Source organism: Herpailurus yagouaroundi, unplaced genomic scaffold (genome assembly GCF_014898765.1).
Source record: "Herpailurus yagouaroundi ecotype Mexico unplaced genomic scaffold, PumYag 188, whole genome shotgun sequence".
Taxonomy (NCBI): Eukaryota; Metazoa; Chordata; class Mammalia; order Carnivora; family Felidae; genus Herpailurus; species Herpailurus yagouaroundi.
In genome coordinates, this window is record NW_024412419.1 from 39,622,862 (window position 1) to 39,641,319 (window position 18,458).

Sequence of the window (18,458 nt, forward strand, 5' to 3'; positions counted from 1 at the left end):
ACATGTAGTCGTCCGGGTTCTCCAGAGAGAATCAAAAGGAGATGTATATAGAGATTTATTATAAGGTATTGGCTTATGCAATTATGGAGGCTGAGAAGTCCCATGAACAACAAATCTGCAAGTTGGAGACCCAGGAAAGCGAATGGTGTTGTTTGAAGGCCTAAGAGCCTGGAGGCCAATGATGTAGATTCCAATCCAAGTTTAAAGGCCTGAGGAACCAGAAGTGTGGAGGGCAAGAGAAGATCAATGTCCCAGCTCAGGCAGACATGCAGAGGCAAGGCAAATCTAACCTTCCTCTGCCTTTTTGTTTTATTCAGGCCCTCAATAAATTGGATGATACTCATCCATATTGGGAAGGACCATCTGCTTTACTTGGTACACCAATTCAAATCTCTTCCAGAAGCAACCTCACAGACACACCCAGAAATAAAGTTTAATCAGATATCTGGGCATTGATGGCCTAGCCAAGTTGGCATAAAATTTACCATCCCACTGCAGCAATGAAAACGGTGTGCTACTGGCATTAGGACGGACATATAGATCAGTGGAATAGAACTGAGAATCTAGAAATAAGCCCATACATTTATGTTCAATTGACCTTCAGCAAGAGTGCAAAGACTTCAATGGGCAAGGAAGAGTCTCTTGAATAAATGATGCCAAGACAACTTGATATCCACATGCAAAACAATGAAGTTGTATTCCTACCTCACACCATATACAAAAACAAACTCAGAATGGATCAACAACTGAGATATAAAAGCTAAAATTATAAAAATATTAAGAGAAAACATCAAGGCAAATATTTATGACCTTGGATTTGGCAATGGATTCTGAGATATGACACCAAAAGCATGAGCAACAAAAGAAAAATACATAAATTGAACTTCATGAAAATTGAAAAGTTCTATGCATCAAAGGACATTAAAATTGAAAAGACAACCAACAGTACAAATATTTGCAACAGTACAAATATTTGCAAATCATGTATCGGAGAAGGGTCTAGTATCCAAAAATGTACAAAGAGCCCTTATAATTCAGTAACAAAAAGACAACCCAATTTTAAAATGAGTAAAGAATTTGACGGGGCGCCAGGGTGGCGCAGTTGGTTGAGCGTCCGACTTCAGCCAGGTCACGATCTCGCGGTCCATGAGTTCGAGCCCCGCGTCAGGCTCTGGGCTGATGGCTCGGAGCCTGGAGCCTGTTTCCAATTTTGTGTCTCCCTCTCTCTCTGCTCCTCCCCCGTTCATACTCTGTCTCTCTCTGTCCCAAAAATAAATAAACGTTGAAAAAAAAAAAAAGAATTTGAATAGACATACAAAGAAGAAACACAAATGGCCAATAAGCACATGAAAAAATGTCTAACGTTAATCATTAGGAAAATGCAAATAAAAACCACAGTGAGATATCACAACACAGAGAATAGGATGGATATATTAAAAAAAAAAAAAGTGACAAGTGTTGGTAAGGATGTGGGACATTAGAACCCTCATACATTATTGGCAGGAACGTAAAATGGTGCAGCTCTTACGGAAAACAGTTGGGCAGTTCCCCCAAAAGTTAAACATAGAATTACCAAGCGACCCACCAATTAGACTCCTAGGAATATACCCAAAAGAATTGAAAACGAGGACTCAAATACATATTTGTACAAGAATGTTTGTAGCAGCTTTATTCACAATAGCCAAAAGGAGAAACAACCCAAATGTCCATTAACAGATGAATCTCTAAACAAATTGTCTCATACACGTACAACGACATAGTCCTCATCTATAAAAAGGATTGAAGTACTTATACACGCCATCGCGTTGGATGAGCCTCAAAAATGCTACGCTAAGCCAAGGAAGCTAGACACACAAGGCCACGTATTGTACAATTTCATTTATATGAAATGTCCAGAATAGGTACATCCATAGGGACAAAAGGATGATTGGGGGAGGGGGGTAGTGAGAAGGGGAGGGGCAATAGAAGATGACTACATAACAGGTTCAGGGATTTCTCTCGGGGAGATGAAAATGTTTTGGAACTAGATAGAGGTGGTTAAATACCACTGCATTGCACCCTCTACAGTGTTTAATTTTGTGTTATGTAAATATCACTTCAATTAAGAAAAAAAAAAAGAAAACAGCTCACGCCAGCCAGGGGTGTCCCCAGGGTTGTCTGTCCAGTGTATGCTCAGCCTCACACTGCTCATGGGAACAATGAAAATATTGAGAGATTCTGGCCTCTGGCTGGGCTGTGGGAGCAGCCCTTCATCCCTCACAAGTGTGTGTCCTTGAGGGCAAGGCCTGGGTCTTGGTCACTCTAGGCCCCACCGAGTTTCTCAAAAAGAAAAGAAATTAAAAAAAAAAAAAAAAAAAAAAAAAGCCCGAATTACGGTCCAGCTCCACCCTGCACTTCCGTGGGAACCTTGGATATCCTGACCTCTCTGAGCCTCAGTTGCCTCAACTGTCACAGGGAGTCATGACCCTGTCCTGGCCACCTCCCAGGGCAGGCGTCCATCACACACGTGCAATTGCTTGGCGCAGGACAGTGGTGTCACCCCCTCACTGGAAAGCAAGGGGTCCCAGTGGGCTCTTAGGAAACGCACCCAAGACCTTTGAAATGCAGGGAGGATGAGGGCGGAGACCTTGCCAACCTCACCCTGGACTCCCTCCCCTACCCCGCCCGGTCTCGTCCTTCCCGTCCCCCCTCCCCCCTCCCCCATCCAAACTGCCCCGCCCAGTCCCGCTCCCCACCCACCCCTAGCCAGGACTGTCTCCGCAGAGCCCCGCCGGGACCAGGTGTCCCAGGCTCGCCAAGATGCAGCCGGGGCTCTGGCTCCTCCTGGCCACGCAGCTGGCAGGTAAGACCGGGAGATTTGTGGGGCGCCCGGGGCTGGAGCAGGTGGTCTCCCCGGGACCGGGAAGAGCCTGAGCTGTAAAGTTTACAAAGGCTGTCCTGGCAGAATGCAGAAGCCGGGGCTGGGGGCGCACTCGGGAGGCGGCATGGCAGGTACAGTCCCTAAGGGTGGCGAGGAAATTCATCCCCAGAGCTCATTACCCTAGGGGCCCCTGGAGCCCCGGGATTGAGGCTAGCTCTGCCCAAAAGCCCGGAGGGGAAGGAGGGCAGGAGTCAAGAAGGAAGAAAAGAGGGGAAGGAAGTGCAGAGTAAAAGGAAAAATGCCCTTGTCTAGGGTTCCCTCCCAGGGGTGTGCCCCCAGGAAGGTTCCAGAGGCTCAGTTCTGGCTTTGGTATTCTGCACTTCACCCGGGGTTCTGTAGACACATTTTTAGTATTTCCGGGAAAGTATTCGGAGGACAATCTGCCAAACACCAGGCTATTGCCAGATCTCAGACCGCTATGGCAGAGTACTTCCTCGGGGTTCCCTGTTTCCACCCCCACCCCCCACCCCAACTGTCCCTGGGTTGTGTGTGCTGTGGAGCTTGGCTCCAATGGGAGCCCTGCTGGAGCTAGAATGTAGCAGGCAGTCTCCGCTGTCCCTCTCATAAGCCCAGCCAGACTGCCTTTTGGAAGAGGCCCCTCCACGCACCAAACTGCCCACTGACCTGTGGCTGATTGCTCTCTTACCCAAAAAGCCCAAAGCTGGCCACCTGCCAGAGGTGACAAGACCTGCCAGCTCCTACTCTGACCCACGAGCTTAGCCATATCTCAAGCAGAAGTTAGTCGGGGCCATTCAAAACTAGTAGTTAATGCTGATCGTTTTAGAAACAGCAGGCCCGACTGAGAAGGGGGTCACTGGAAGAGAGTCAGATGAATCAAATGAGACCGCATAGGTAGCAAGGCCTGGCTCTGTGTCTGGCACATAGATAGAGCTTGACATTCAGTCTCCAGGGACATAAGAGAGAGACCAGGGTATATTGCAGCCGGGAAGTCTGCATGTCAGGACACAGCAGGGGTAACATACACAAAAAACCCAGGGTCCTTTTGGGCCCCTTTACCCCTTTAGGAGTCACTTCTGGGCTTTCTTGGAAGAACTTCAGGAGTCTGTGTATTTGTAGACCCACTGTGTACACGCAACGACATGACAGTGATCCAGGAGAGGATCACAGGTCTCCTTGATTCGGGGAGTGGCTCAAAGTTCCGGTTCTGGGGTCCCAGACCTGGGTTTGAATCTGGATCCACCACATACAGGCTGTGTGGCCTTGAGCACGTCCTTCACTTTCCTGAGCCTCTGTTTCCTCATGAGTATGGGTATAAAACAGGATCTGGTGAGGATTAAGCAAGATAATGCATGCACCATGCTGGGCACAGTTCAGTGAATATTGGCATCATCGATTCTTATCATCTTCCCCAAGATGTCAGTGACCCCAAACAACGAAGACCCTCTACTCTGCTGAAAAGGCAGTATGGTGTTTGGGGAGAAAAGAGAAGGGCCAGCAGGCACTTGGGCCCCAAGTACCATTTCATTCTTCCTTTTTTTTTTTTTTTTCTTAATGTTTATTTATTTTTGAGAGAGAGAGAGAGAGGCAGAGAGGGAGGGAGAGACAGAGAATCCCAAGCAGGTTCCACACTGTCAGCACAAAGCCCGATGCAGGACTCGAACTCACAAACTGTGAGATCATGACCTGAGCCGAAATCAAGAATCAGATGTTTAACCAACTGAGCCACCAGACACCCCTACCATTTCATTCTTGATACAAGCAGAAGCTCAGAGTGGCCTGTGAGTAGAGTCAAAAAGTTCAAGTTCACGGCCCATTCTGGAACCATGAAGTCTGAGACACAAACATCAGCAGGATTGTGCCTTTAGGCCACTACCTCATAAGCCAGCTCCCCTAGGACACATATATACACACACATTCTCTCTCTGGCCTCCTCTGCCTACCCAAGTCTATGTCCTTTTGTGCCTCGCTGTTCCTGGGTCTCTGCCTGGGTCTGTGGGGTCTCTCTCTGCCCCACAGCTAAAATGGAAGGCTTGCCAGGTCAGATTCAGTTTGTTGGACTTGGCTGCGAAGGACCCATTCAAATCTTTCCTAAGATTTCATCTGCTGCCAGTAATAACCTCTGATGTATGAGACACGTAGAAAATGATTGACCCATGTGCACTGCTTTAGAGTTTACAGTGTGTTTTCTTAAATGCTCTAACCCTCGCAGGCAAGCAGGACAATGACCCCAAGCTGCCCTCCTTTTAAAGGATAGAGACAGGCTCCTTGACTTCCTGCAGTCCCACCACTGGTATGAGGCAGAAGCTGGGTTGAAGGCCGGGTCTCTGAGTTCCAGTCTAGTTTGTTCTCCATGAGCAATCCCCTGCTTGTCGGTGCTTCCCATCTTGAGACTAAAATGAAATCCAAGTGCTGCTTCTGGGGTATCTGTCCTTCCCCTCGAGAATGGGGATCCAGGAACCCATCACTTGCTGGGCTGAGGAGTGATAGGCTATAGTTGCACCAATAGCAACAGTGAGTTCCTCTTGCTGTTGTCATCACTGTCCAGAAAGGGTGGTTGGCCAGACCAGCCCTGTGCTCTGCCTCTGATTCTGGGTTCCCCTGGGCTACCTGAGTCTCCTACACCCGCTTGGAGCCTGTTGAAGGTCTGTACCTAGAGTGGCGGCAAGGCAAGGTGAAAGGCTTTGACTTCAGACTTTGAATCTTTGAGTTTGAATCCCAGATCACTTACTGGCTAGTGATGGGACTTGGAACAAGTAACGTCATGCCTCAGCTTCCTCGTCTGTGTAATGGGGATAAAAATCCCCAAATGAGTTTGAGATTGGGTTAAGATAATTTATGCAAAGAGCCAGGCTTATAGACACGCAATCAAGAAATGGCAGCTCTCTCCCCATCCCCTTTGTAAAGCTGGACATAGGAAACACCTGCCTTGCAGATGGTCTCCTGAGTCCAGGAGCCACTAGCTGCACTGAGTACAGCCCCTGGACCCCGCAACTGGGCAGGTTCTTCCACAGCTTTCCTTCAGTGCTTGACTCAGTGTGACTCCCAGGACCCGCAACAGTGGCTGGAAAAATGTGCTGATGGTGTCTGCTCCTTCCGCTTCTTGTAGCTCTCCGTGGCAGCTCCGTACTCCAGCAGGCTCCTGGGTCCGTAATGGTTCAGACCAATGGAATGGTGATAATGTCCTGCGAAGCCAAAACCTCGCCCACTAGCACGCGCATCTACTGGCTGAGACATCGCCAGGCTCCAAGCCCGGACAGTCACTACGAGTGCCTGGCCTACTGGGATCCCATAAAAGGGATTGTGTATGGACAGGAAGTGGAGCCAGAGAAGCTAACTGTGTTTCCGGACGCGACCCGGTCCATTCTCAATCTCACAAGTGTGAAGCCTGCAGACAGTGGCATCTACTTCTGCATGACCGTTGGGTCGCCCGAGCTGACATTCGGGAAGGGAACTCGGCTGAGTGTGGGTAAGAAAGTACCTCAGTGCTGCCAATGAGTATGAAGCACCTACTATGTTCTGGGTGCATGGCAGACACTAGAGCTGCCCCCGCTCTCAGCGAGCCCCACTCTGCAGGAGGTGGGGAGTGGTGGTGCCAGCCATGAGCCATAGAGCTACAGCTAGTAGGAACAGACCTAGCCAGGGCCAAGCACACGCAAGTGTTTTATGTAGTCATTTCACTTCATGCTGCCATCTACCTGGGGAGGTAGGGAACTGAGTCCTGTTCCAGATGGGATGCTTAGAAGCATTGCAACTTCTTCTGGGGACAAGGCAGTGCTGTCCTTTGGCCGCCACATCAGGCCTACCTGAGGCTATGCCTAGATTGGCCTCAGTCCCCAGACCTGACCGTCGTCTCAGAAATTCCCACCAAGTGTGCATCCCAGGAAAGAAAGTCCTCATTGCCTGGACATACCCAGTGAAAGCATTTCTAGGGCCAGTGGAGGGGCAGATGCCCTCACATTCTGAACAGGGGCCTATGGCTCAAACCCACACCCGGAGTTACAGGGAGTAAGGAGACTGGCGCCCAGACCTAGCTGCACATGCTGCTGCATATTCACTGTGTGCCTTTGCACCAGTCCCTCTGCTCCCTGGCCTCAGTTTTCCCATCCGTATCATGGGGCTGCTGCTGGCCTCCACGACCCACCCCCTGCCAGCCACCCTGAGAAGCTGTAGTTCTGTGAGTTGAATCAGCATGCCCAATAGAAATAGAAAGCCACAGATAAAATGTAAAACTTTCGAATACCACGTTTAACAAAGGAAAAAGAAATGAGTGGAATTAGTTTACATACTATATTTTAAACCCAGTGTACCCACAGTATCATCATTTTAACTTATAATCAATATAAAAATTATCACTGGAATGTTTTACATTCCCTTTCCATACTAAATGTTCGATGTGTTTTTAACATTTCACGCATACAGCACACTTCGAGTCAGACTGGCCGGTAGCCAAGGCGACAGGTGGCTGCAGTATTGGAGGGTGAGGATTAAGCTGTGAGGGGTGTGAAGGAGTCGTGGCAGAAATTCTCAAAAGGCCTGGTCTGGCTTTAGCCCCCTCCCCAGGTTAGCCCACGGCCGTCCTCCTACTGCCCTGCTTCCCACTCACCTGGCTTCTTCTCAGGCTGGGGGCACCGAGAATGCCAAGTCCCCCCCAACACCGCCCCCCACCCCCAGGAATTAGGTCACTCAGCATGGGAAGGTGCAGGGACAGTTAGGACAGCAGCACAATTAGGAAGACAAAAACCAGAGTGGGGTTGCTCTCCCTTCTCTCCAGCTTTGGGTCTTCAGTCAGAAGGTAGGGGTTGGGGGATGAGGTCTCTGGGACAAGAAGCTGAGGCATTCTCAGCAGGGAGCTGACTGATTCCTGTATTGAACACTGGGTTTTGGGGGGTGTGGGGTTTGGGTGTGGTTTATTGTTTTTGTCTCTATAAGCTCCGCATTTTCCCACTCGTTAGATTTGGGGGTCTGAGAAAGACAGATGATGAAATAAGTAAAACTGGTTTCTAGAAGTTTCCCCCTCCACCTCCACCACCACTCACCCACTCCTGGCTTTGATATTTCCAAACCCCTCATGCTGACCCTCCCCAAAGCATGTGCTTGCAACTGCGACATCTCCCCAGAGTCAGGGTATCAAGAGCCAGGCCCCACCCCTCCTGCGGAAGACAGTGCATACTGAAAGGGGAAGCTCGGGCAGTAAGGAAAGTATTGGGGTGGGGGGTAAACGGCCTCTTGGGGGCTAATCACACTATGGGTTCAAAAGGCCTGTCCCGCTCAACAAGGAGAGAAGCGGGTAGATTTGAATGGGGAGCTGGGGGAGTCAGGAGGAATCAAGGGGACCCAGCTCTGGGCAAGAAGAAATTAAAATGGAACAAGCCTTCCCACAAACCCCTCATCGAACCCCGACCACTGAGCCCAGCCAAGACCCTGAGGTCCTATAGAGCTGTCTCCCTTGCAGGCTTCCCACCGACCAGCCGAGAGACATCTGTGCCTCTTCGTGTACAAAGTAAAGGGAGTGGACACCTCCAGGGCCGTAAGGAGTAAAGGGGAAAGCCATGCTGGGTCACCCTGAGCAGAGAGCCAGGCTCCCGCATGCTCTGGGAGCACCATGGCTAGTGTCCTTTTTTCCTTTTATGCTAGTTTCCCTCCGCATTCCCACGGCCGAGGCCCTTGACCCGACGGGTCTTTTTGTCGAAAAGCATGTGCACCTGACGTGGTGTGGCTTAGTGAGAGCCTAGAATCAGGGTCTCTGGGCTCAGATCCCGGCTGTGCTGTTTAGGGTTTCTTGAACTTCAGACAAGCTAGTTCCATTCTCTGCGCCTAGGCTTCCTCGGGGATTAGATGGAGATACTCGTTCCCATCACCAAAGTGGTTGGGTTGAATACGCTTAAGCTGAGCTGCTTAGTTCTGCCGCTAGCACATGGCGGGACTTAGCAAGGGTTCATTCTTGGTGGTTGGTTCTTCCCAGAAACCTCACGAAGCAGGCAGAGCGTGTCATCTCTGCTTCTCAGAGGAGACTCAGGTCGGCGAGGGTCCAAAGTGTCCACTCTTTATGTGGAAGATGCCAGCCCTGAAGTGACCATTTTGTTGGCTGCCCCTCCCTGTCCTCCCGATGCTAGAGTTTAAACTGATGGTGTTATCTTCCCTCTCCTCCTATTTTGCAGAGGATCATTTTTGTGAAATGTCTTTGCTCAACCCACAGAGACCAGGGCTGGGTTCAGCAGCACCCAGTGCTCACCACCCTGTCCCTAGCATCTCAGAACCTCAGGTGTCTCCCTTCACTCTGTGTGCCTGTCCCACTGCCCTGCTCCGTCAAGTCAGCATGTGACACTGGCGTAGAACGAAAGAGAGGAGTGACCCATCCACGAGTCAGGAGACGGGGTTGGGGTGGTCCAGGCAGGCGCTTGGCATCGTGGGGCCTCGGGGCTGGCGCCTTACATCACTGGTGTCCGTCTTTGAAAGTAAAGGTTAGGACTAGAGGTCCTTCCAGCTCTGATAGTATATGACTTGTAAAGACACTTGAGAAGGAAAGAAAATCCCCATATATGCAACCTGCATGGTATCGTATGTGTGTTAAAGGGCACCCTCCTTTCTGTGAGCCTCCTCCACCCGGTTAGGGATTGGCAGGTTGGCTGAGGGGCTGGTCTCGTCGAGCACTTGGGGGCTCCAGCTTCTGCTCAGGGTCTTTGGCCAGGGGGAGCCATCTCTACTGCACCATTTGCTGGGCATGCTGTCCCCTTTAATCCTCACGACAACCCCAAGAAAGAACTGGGAGTCATCTTTATTTCAGCAGATGGGAAAACTGAGGCACTGAAAAGTGATAGGACTTGCCCCAAGTCACTCAGTGGTTAATCAGGGCATCTGGGGCTCTCTTCACGTCCATGTGGGTCCAGAGCCCCTCTCTTCCCCAGACACCAAAGTGACCCGCTGCCTCGACTCTCAGATAGGTCTGAGAGTTGGGGAAGCACATAGAAAACTCGATTACTCTATCACCTTGGAGCCCTGCAGCAGCCCAGGGAACAGTCATAAGGGCTTTCATATCTACATGGAAGACATGAGGCTTTAACTTTTGTCTGCAAGTCCACCTACTGATTACCTGGCTAAGACATGTGTCTTGCTTGCTTTCTGTAGTTGATGTCCTTCCCACCACTGCCCAGCCCACCAAGAAGCCCACCCCCAGGAAGAAAATGTGCCGGCCCCCAAGCCCAGTGACCCAGAAGGGTGAGTTCTCCCATTCTCCTGGACCCTCAGAAACAGAGCAGGAAGTTTTCCTTCTTCCCTTCCCTTCCCTTCCCTTCCCTTCCCTTCCCTTCCCATGTGTGGACTCTAGCCTGTTTCTCTGGCCCCACCCAATCTGGGGTCAGAAGGGAAGCTGAGTGTGACCACAGTGCTGCCCTCCAACAGCTCACAGTCTAATGAGGAACACGCTTGAAAATTGCCCTAGAGCAAAACTTAATGGAGGATATGTCCACCCCAAAACTTGCACACCAGTGTTCCTTGCAGCATTATTCATAATCGCCAAAAAAGTAGAAACAACTGGTAAATAGATTAACCAAATGTGGACTGTCCATACAATGGAATATTATTTGACCATAATAAACAGTGAAATACTGATATAGGCTACAACATGATGAACTTTGAAAATATTACACAGTAAAACAACAGACACAAAACCATGTATTATGTGATCCCATTGATAAGAAACGTCCACAATGTGACATTTCATAGAGACAGAAAGTAGATTAGTGGTTGCCTAAGACTGGGGAGTTGGGAAGGTATGGAGGAGATTGCTAAAATGGGTACAGGATTTTTGGTGGGGGAGGGGAGATGAAAATGTTCTAAAATTAGATCGTGGTGCTTGATGGGTGCACAATTCTGTGAATATACCGAAGACCATTAAATTATACACTTGGAGCAGGTGAACTTTGTACGTAAAGTATATCTCAGTAAGACTGTTTACAAACAAAAATAACCAACCCACGAGACCAGAACTTTAAAGTTCTTCAGTTTTAATACCTAACAGAGGGCCTAACACACAGTATGTGCTAATATCTTTTTGCTAATGAGTGAACTAACTTGCTTCTCTGTGCTATGAACACCAGACACAGCAGCTGGAGAACATACACACACACACACACACACACATGCACGTGCACTTTCCTTGAACCATTAGCCCAAACATGCAAATGTGTTTCTGGAAAAATACTGACCTCTGCTCCCCAAAAGATACTGGTGACAAACAGAAAGTGTCATGTGCTCCCACCCGTGGAACAAATGACAAGCTGCCCCACTAGGGCTGCCTCGTGCTGCTGGGTTGGCTTTGTCTTAAATGTATAAAGTAACAGAGCTCAGGGACAGGCATCTAATGGGATTGGGAGAGTGGGAACGGGAAGCTACCCCATGAGGTCCCAGTAAAAAAAAAAATCGGAACCCAAATGCAGAAGGGCAAAGTCTTGGTGAGCATAAAGGTACAGATAGATTGACCTCATTTTGTAAAGTATCTATACCCCACAACTTCGCCTAAAGGATTTTAGGCAAGTTACAACAACAACAATAACAAAACAGCACAAAAGGCAAATACAACAGGTCCATTTCGTTGAAGGTGCCAAAATTGGGTCTGTGCTGTGACTCTAGAGAAACGGCAAAACCAGCTGAACCAAAGGCAATACTCCAAATAACATGGCACACAAACCCTGCCCCCCACAGTGATAGAAAGAAACAACCCCAAGCTCCCGGCTTCAAAGCCTTCATCTCAGTGTTAAATTCTAGAAAAAGTCTGCTCTGTTCATCCTTCTGTAAGGCCTGCTGAACAACAGTGAACTCAGTAGAGCAACACTTTTGTAAGAGATGTGGACAAAGGTCTTTGAGATTCTTGCATCATTCCTTATGTCGACCCCCAGTAAGATCCCAGGGCAAGAATGCAAATCCAACATTAGTAGGTTATTAAGAATAACCAGGTTGTGCGTGAAAGTGGCCAAGTGGGGATTGGAGGGGGAGAAGTAGAGGTTGCATTGGGGGTGGGGGCCATGAGACAGGGTACCTTAGGGGTAAGTCAGCCAGGTTGAGGTCTGACTCTGCCTACCACTGCCTATACTGTGTGACCTTGGTCAAGTGATTTAACCTCTCTGAACCTGTTTCCTCATGTGTAAACTAGGGGTGTTTACCTGGCTAAAGAGAAGGCATGATTAAATAGATGCTATATGCAAAGCACTTACCTTGGGGGACACCCAGATAGATCTCAAAACTTGTCATCATGAATGAAACCACATGGCCACCCTGGGGAAGGACGTGCTCCCTAAGGCTTAGGGCTGTCCCTTGAGATGATTCTGAGACAATTTCTAAATTGCTGTGTCAGGAACGACGTAGTGACTTTCAGACTTCAGCAGACTCCGAAACCCATGCAAGGCAAGGAAGGCCAGGCCAGGTCATACAAGTGGCCAATATATGAAAATAGACTGAAGTTGACAAACACCATTTTTCACCCACTAGACTGGCCAAAAACTAAACAAGGGTCGGCAAGGTGCACAGTTGGTGGTTAGGAATGAAAACCAGTGCGGCCTTTTTGGAAGGCATTTCACAGTGTCTGTTACAACATTAAATGGACATAGTCTATGGTTTGGAAGTTTCTGTTTTCAATATCTGCCTCGGGCAGGCTCCCACATTAGGAAAAATGTACCAGGATGTTCTTTGCACAGTTATTTATAAAAGTAAAACATAGGAAATAAACGAAAAGCCCACTGATGACTAAATAATCCATGCTATGTCCATACTTTGAATGTTACTCTACTAGAAAAAGGAGTGTGCTGATATATTTAAAGAAAGAATGGTTTGCAAAACAGTTTGTACAATATAAGCCACTGTATGCTGTAAAACAAAAACAAAAACAAAACTGTAGGGATGCCTGCGTGGCTCAGTTGGTTGAGTGTCCGACTTTGGCTCAGGTCATGATCTCACAGTTCATGGGTTCGAACCCTACATCAGGCTCACTGCTATCAGCCTGTCAATGCAAAGCCCTGCTTTGGATCCTCCGTCCCCCTTGCTCGCTGCCCCTCCCCCAGTTATGCACGCTTTGTCTCTCTCTCTCAAAAAATAAATTTAAACAAAACATTTTTAAAAAACCTGTATGTGTCTGCATAAATACAAAGAGAAAGGTACCACGTTAACCATGGCATTTATTTCTGTGAAGGAGCTAGCATGCCAAGGAACACTCTAACCATATACTTGAATCTTTTACAATGAAAATATATTCAGCTATTTCTTGTGAAATTAAAATAAATTTTTAAAAATAAATAGTAAAAATCTCATTACCAGGCATGAAAATTATCTATCTCCTTTAGAACATAAGTAGCTCCTGCGTTTAATTAATTTTTAAAATGATGATGTGGGACATAAAATTTTTTTATTTTATTATTTTATTTTTTAATTTTTATTTTTTGACAGAGAGAGAGCACACAAGCAGGGTAAAGGGGCAGAGGGAGAGGGAGAGAGAGAATCTTAAGCAGGCTCCACCCTCTCAGTGTGGAGCCTGACGCTGGGTGGGGTGGGAGGGGCAGGCTCCATCCCACGACCCTGGGATCATGACCTGAGCTGACATCGCGCGTCAGATACTTAACTGACTGAGCCACCAGGGCACCCCTGGACGTAAAATGTTCTGTGTAAAAGTATCTCAACGTGTTCGAAGTGCCTAGAAAAAACGACGAGAGAAAAATGTGCAGCAGTGGTATTCTCTGGGAGGTGGGGCTTCCATTTGATCAGTTGATTTTTCCCTCTGTAATTTATCTGCATGTCTCAAATGTTCGATACGTGTGTCTTTCCCAGGCCCATCCTGTGGCCTCCTCACCCTCGGCCTGTTGGTGGCTGGAGTCCTTGTTCTGCTGGTGTCCTTGGGTGTGGCCATCCACCTATACCGTAAGTTGTGGCCTCTTGGGCCACGATGGCAACTCCTTTTGCCATTGGAGGTGTCCCTGAGGTCCTTCCTCTTCTAGGGAAGCAGGACAGATGGCAGTTTGGTGGAAGTTTATACCCACCTTCCCATCTGGTAGTTCCAGAGGTGCTTCTTGGCCCGAGGCCATTCTGCAGAGGTCAGAGACCACCCTGTCTCTGGAGTCAGACAAACCTGGGTTTGAATCCAACTCCACTATTCTTGGATCTAGTGACCCTGGGCACATGCCCTGGCCTCTCTGAGCCTCAACTGCCCCACCCAGGAGTAACAATATTATGTACCTCCCAGGGTTGCTGTTTGTAAAGTCCTGCCCAAGGTGCCTGGCATGAGATAAGCGGGAACTCCCATGAGCACTCGGGACAGAAACAGTACACAGAAGACATTGCAGTGGGGTTTGGGTCATGTTCCCAGAAACTTGAACTCCTCCTTCTCTGTGAGGCTGCAGGGAAATTCAGAGATGACTGCCTCTCTCAGCCCCTCTGGAGACGAGATCATCTGCTCTGGGCTCCCAGGGTTCATAAGAAAGAGGGGAGTTATATGGGAGGCCCTCACAACTGCCCAAGAGCCCAGGGCTCTCCTTCTGGTCCTTCTGCTCACCTGTGCCACCTCAAGCAAGGTACTGACCCTCTCTGGGCTTCTATAAAATGGGAGAGGGTGAGACCCTCTCCACAAAGAAATGTGTCATGCGCACATTTTTGCATAAAATCGCCATCCACAAAGGGATCCGTTTGCCCCCATTGGAAGAACCCCATTAAAGGTCAGTGGTCTGCAAATTTTTTTGTTCAAGGATCTCATTAGTAAAAACATTTTTAAATTATGAACCCCAACTGCATGTAGATCTTATTAGTAAAAACTTTTTAAATTACAAACTTGAACTGCGATTAGGTGTATTTATGTCATATATTACTTATGTTACGAAATGTGCTTCAGAAATGAAAAGGAATGAAGGATGAGACAGACATGTAAACAGACATGCTCAGACTTCCTTCCTACATCCCGTTGGGAGACCTTGTGCATTTCCCGCACGCACACGCTTTAGCTTAAGTCCACCGACCACCTGTCTGTACACCTCTCATTCCTGGCCTGCTGCAAAGGGCAGACTGGCATGTTTAAGAGCACATAGACTGGAGTAGATTAACTGAGTTTGAATTCTGGTCTTACTGCTTACTAGCTGCGTGACTTTGGGCAAGTCATTCCATAACACGTGTGTTCTGTGCCTCTGTTTCCCCATATACGAAGCAGAGATAGTAAGAGTAGCACTCAACTCATAGGCTTGCTGCGAGCTTTAAGGGAGTTAAACCACATAAAGCTGGAGCAGAGCCTGGCACCAGGGCAGTGGTCTGAGGTGCTGGCTGCCCCTCTGGTCTCCTTCCTCGCTCTCTGGGGCTCGGTGTCAGCGACCCACAGCCCAAGCCAACCGATGTTCTTGTTTGCTTCTTCCAGGCCTGAAGAGGAGAGCCCGGCTTCGCCTCCTGAAACAGTAAGTGCTTGGGGCCTCAGAAGAGTGCCCATGACGCGGCCCTGGGTGTGGTCCTGGCTTCCTCAGCCCCTGCTGCTGCAACCTCCACCCACAGGGGGCCAAAGCCAGACGCAGCCTTCAAAAAAATCTCAGACTGTATAAGTAGATGGAGTGATAGAGTTCAGGAAGAGAGAGCATCTAACAAACAAAACTACTCGTAGCCGTTTAAGTCAAATTTCAAGCACTGAAAGATTTAGCTTAGCTCTCCCCATGTTCACAGTCAACTCTTGCAAGCATCGGATACGGTAGGATACCCCAAACTCTTTTCATTTGACTTGGTCCTTCATGACATAGGAGGGTTACCTTTATAGACCAGTTGAAAGACTTGCTCAAAGCATTTGGGATGGTAAACGGCAGAACTGGATTCGAAGACCATTCATTCCCTGCTTCCTTCCCTGCCGGTATTGGGCTGCCTGGGTCCCATCTTCTACCCTAGACCCCACCCGGGTCCCAGGGGTTGGCAAATCAAAAGGTTGAGTCACATATACAGGGGGGCTAAAAGGCACTCGCTCTTCAGGTCTACTGAGCTGTGTAAACACGGGCAGAAGCCCAGAGGCCCTGAGGGGCCAGGGGCTACTCCCAACCTCAGGGACTTCGGGACCTCAGCTGGGCCGTGGGCAGCGTTCTTGGATTACTTTTTCTTCCTCAAAATGCTGCTTCGCATCTACCTATCTCATTAATGACAAGCCCCTCTATATAGAGGTGTTCGGAAAAAAAGAAAGCCCATCGTGCCTCTAGATTAAAGAGGGCAACAGGGCCTTTGGCTTAAGAGCTCTGGCTCCAGCATGAGGGTTTGAATCCTGCCTGCCACTCACCAACCATGTGACTGTAGGCAAGTCACTTCACCGCTCTGAGCCTCTGATTCCTCATGTAAAATGGGATAACAGTCCCAAACTCATGGCTGTTGTGAGGACTTACTGGGTTAAAACCCATAAAGTGCTCAGCCCCTGGTCCTGTGGAGTCAAAGCACAAACTCATGTTCCTTACAAAAGTCAACTCTATGAGCCAAAAAAACAAGGAACAAAGTGTATCTGTAAATACTTGAAAATGTAATCTCCATATAAACTCTATATAGTATTCTCTACCTTATTAAATACATTATATTTGTAGCTATAGTTGCTTGACTATAGACAGTCCCTTAAACATGCCTGCTGTATTTTATTGGCAATTTTCAATCATTTTGATTGTGCACAATTTATACAATTTTAGGTGCTGGATTTAGAAATTACCTCCTAAGAGACAATAACCTGAGTGTATTTGTCTGAGCCTAGATCTTCAGAATGTTCCATTCAACATCTTCCCCATGGTGACCCCATTGGGGGGGGTCCCCATTAGGGTACTGCCCCCACCAACTCCTTCATTTTAACTTGTTCCCAAGTGATCTGATGACAGTTTTAGGGGAGCTGGATATAGTGTCTCATGCTTTGACAAACCCAGGGGTTCTGAGGACCCACCGTGATGGGGAAGGAGCTGGGGGTTGGTCATGGGGGACCGTGAGGCCCCTCAACCCTCTGCTGTCATCGGCTGCCTGTACTTAGGCTCACCTGTGAGACATCATTTGAACAAAAGGGTTTGTGGCTACAAAAAAGTTCGGAAACCACCTCGAGTTTTGCTGCCATGATGCAGGTGTGGACAAAAGAGTCCATGGGCCTCACAGATCAGCTGTTCCAAACTCAAGTTGTGATTTGGGGAGGACGTTCCCCAGCCTATAACTGACCCTGGAAAATCTGCCCATCAGCAACCAACTTCTTCTGGCCCCTCAGTGTGCATTTGTCAATAGCTTATCTAAGAAGGTACTGCAGGAAGTAACACTATTCAAAGCTAGAGTTCTTTGGGCTTTTTTTTTTTTTGAGCTTCTTCATTTTTTTTTTTAATGACTAAGATGGGCCCTGAAAACATACTAGTGGAAAACTCCTGGCCCCCGGGCTCCTTACTGGGAGTGGAGCCCTGCATCCCCGCATGGCATTTGTCTCTGTTACAGGAAATTCGTATCATTTCCCTGAATGTAAGTGGTTTCTTGACTTGCTATTGTTTTCAGGTTTTATAAATGAGCAGAGAATATGCTTTTGGTGTCCTGCTACAAAAATACGTTGGTCAATAATGAGCGAGATCTGGAAAAATGAGAGAGAAGGGACACGCTCAACTCCCTCGATTGTGGCAATTTCACTGACCTGCTGAAGTTGCCTGCTTTTAACTACTGCAAGTTCATTCTGTGGGCCTCACGCATGGGAGAAACTTGTTAGTTGGTCATCGCGAATCACGAATCACGGAGAGAAGGCTTCAGAGCCCCGGAGCACTTCCTGCAACTTCCTGCAAATGAGTAAGAAATGCCGCCATGACACCACTCCCCAGCTCCCGTACTCACCCTGGGCTGGGACCCTCGTGTTGGCCGTCCGGCCACCTTCTCGCAAGTTGCTTTGCCCTGATAGGGCAGTGACATGGAGTCCTGAGTCTCTCATGGGATGGTGCTGGGATGGCTCCTCCTTGGTCTTCCCAGGCGGGGGTCACCGTCCTCACTGAGAGCCACAGAGACCACACCCAGCTTGGAACCGTGCTTTCTGTGAAGGGCTGACTCAGTCGGTTCAGTCTCCAGGGACCTCCTGTGGAGCAGGAACTTGTGGTGTGGGAGCCGGAGTTCACTTAATCTCCCATTAGGAAGTTCCTCAATCTCCCATTAGGAAGTTCCTCCACTTTCACTTCTGCCCTCCCATGGCTTGTATATTTCTTCTCTCACTGTTCTTTTTATGAAAATGTCTTGGTTGTAAAAATAAAACCCTGAATAAAAGATGCGAACGGCTCCCGTGATGTAAAAGCACAAAGCCCATCTGTACGGCAAAGATGTTAATGCTCAGCTAAAACAGAAGTAACAAAGATAAAATGTGCCTGTCCTCATCTGCCCCCACAACATGCTGTAGTCTGCACTGTAGGCATTGAGAGAGTCTCAGAGGCATGGAGAGAGTCTCAGAGGTTGGGAAGCACCCAGAGCCAGGCGGCAGGGGCCCCGGGGGCCGACACTTCTGGCCACTCCAAGCCATCTTCACTAGCACCTGCTCAGTTGTACAGAGTGGAACCCCCAGACTCCTAGCCACAGGCTGGTGACCTTATAGTAAAAAGAAGGTGAG

The 18,458-nt window shown here is 48.5% G+C and overlaps 1 protein-coding gene across 1 annotated transcript; it reads left to right on the forward strand.

Annotated features, from left to right (window-relative positions):
- Positions 1-2,732: 2,732 nt before the first annotated feature.
- Positions 2,733-18,133, forward strand: CD8B (CD8 subunit beta). Its single transcript, XM_040496828.1, has 6 exons — positions 2,733-2,842; positions 5,988-6,347; positions 10,007-10,096; positions 13,694-13,783; positions 15,261-15,297; positions 17,375-18,133. Exons 1-6 carry the CDS (start codon positions 2,800-2,802, stop codon positions 17,385-17,387), a joined length of 633 nt encoding a protein of 210 aa, XP_040352762.1. The 5' UTR covers positions 2,733-2,799; the 3' UTR covers positions 17,388-18,133.
- The last annotated feature ends 325 nt before the right edge of the window (positions 18,134-18,458 follow it).

Bases quoted from the DNA above. Each gene is read 5' to 3' on its own strand.
- CD8B (XM_040496828.1), top strand. From the start codon at position 2,800: ATGCAGCCGGGGCTCTGGCTCCTCCTGGCCACGCAGCTGGCAG. The intron at 2,843-5,987 runs GTAAGACCGGGA...CGCTTCTTGTAG, and splicing joins CCTGGCCACGCAGCTGGCAG to CTCTCCGTGGCAGCTCCGTA. The intron at 13,784-15,260 runs GTAAGTTGTGGC...TGCTTCTTCCAG, and splicing joins TGTGGCCATCCACCTATACC to GCCTGAAGAGGAGAGCCCGG.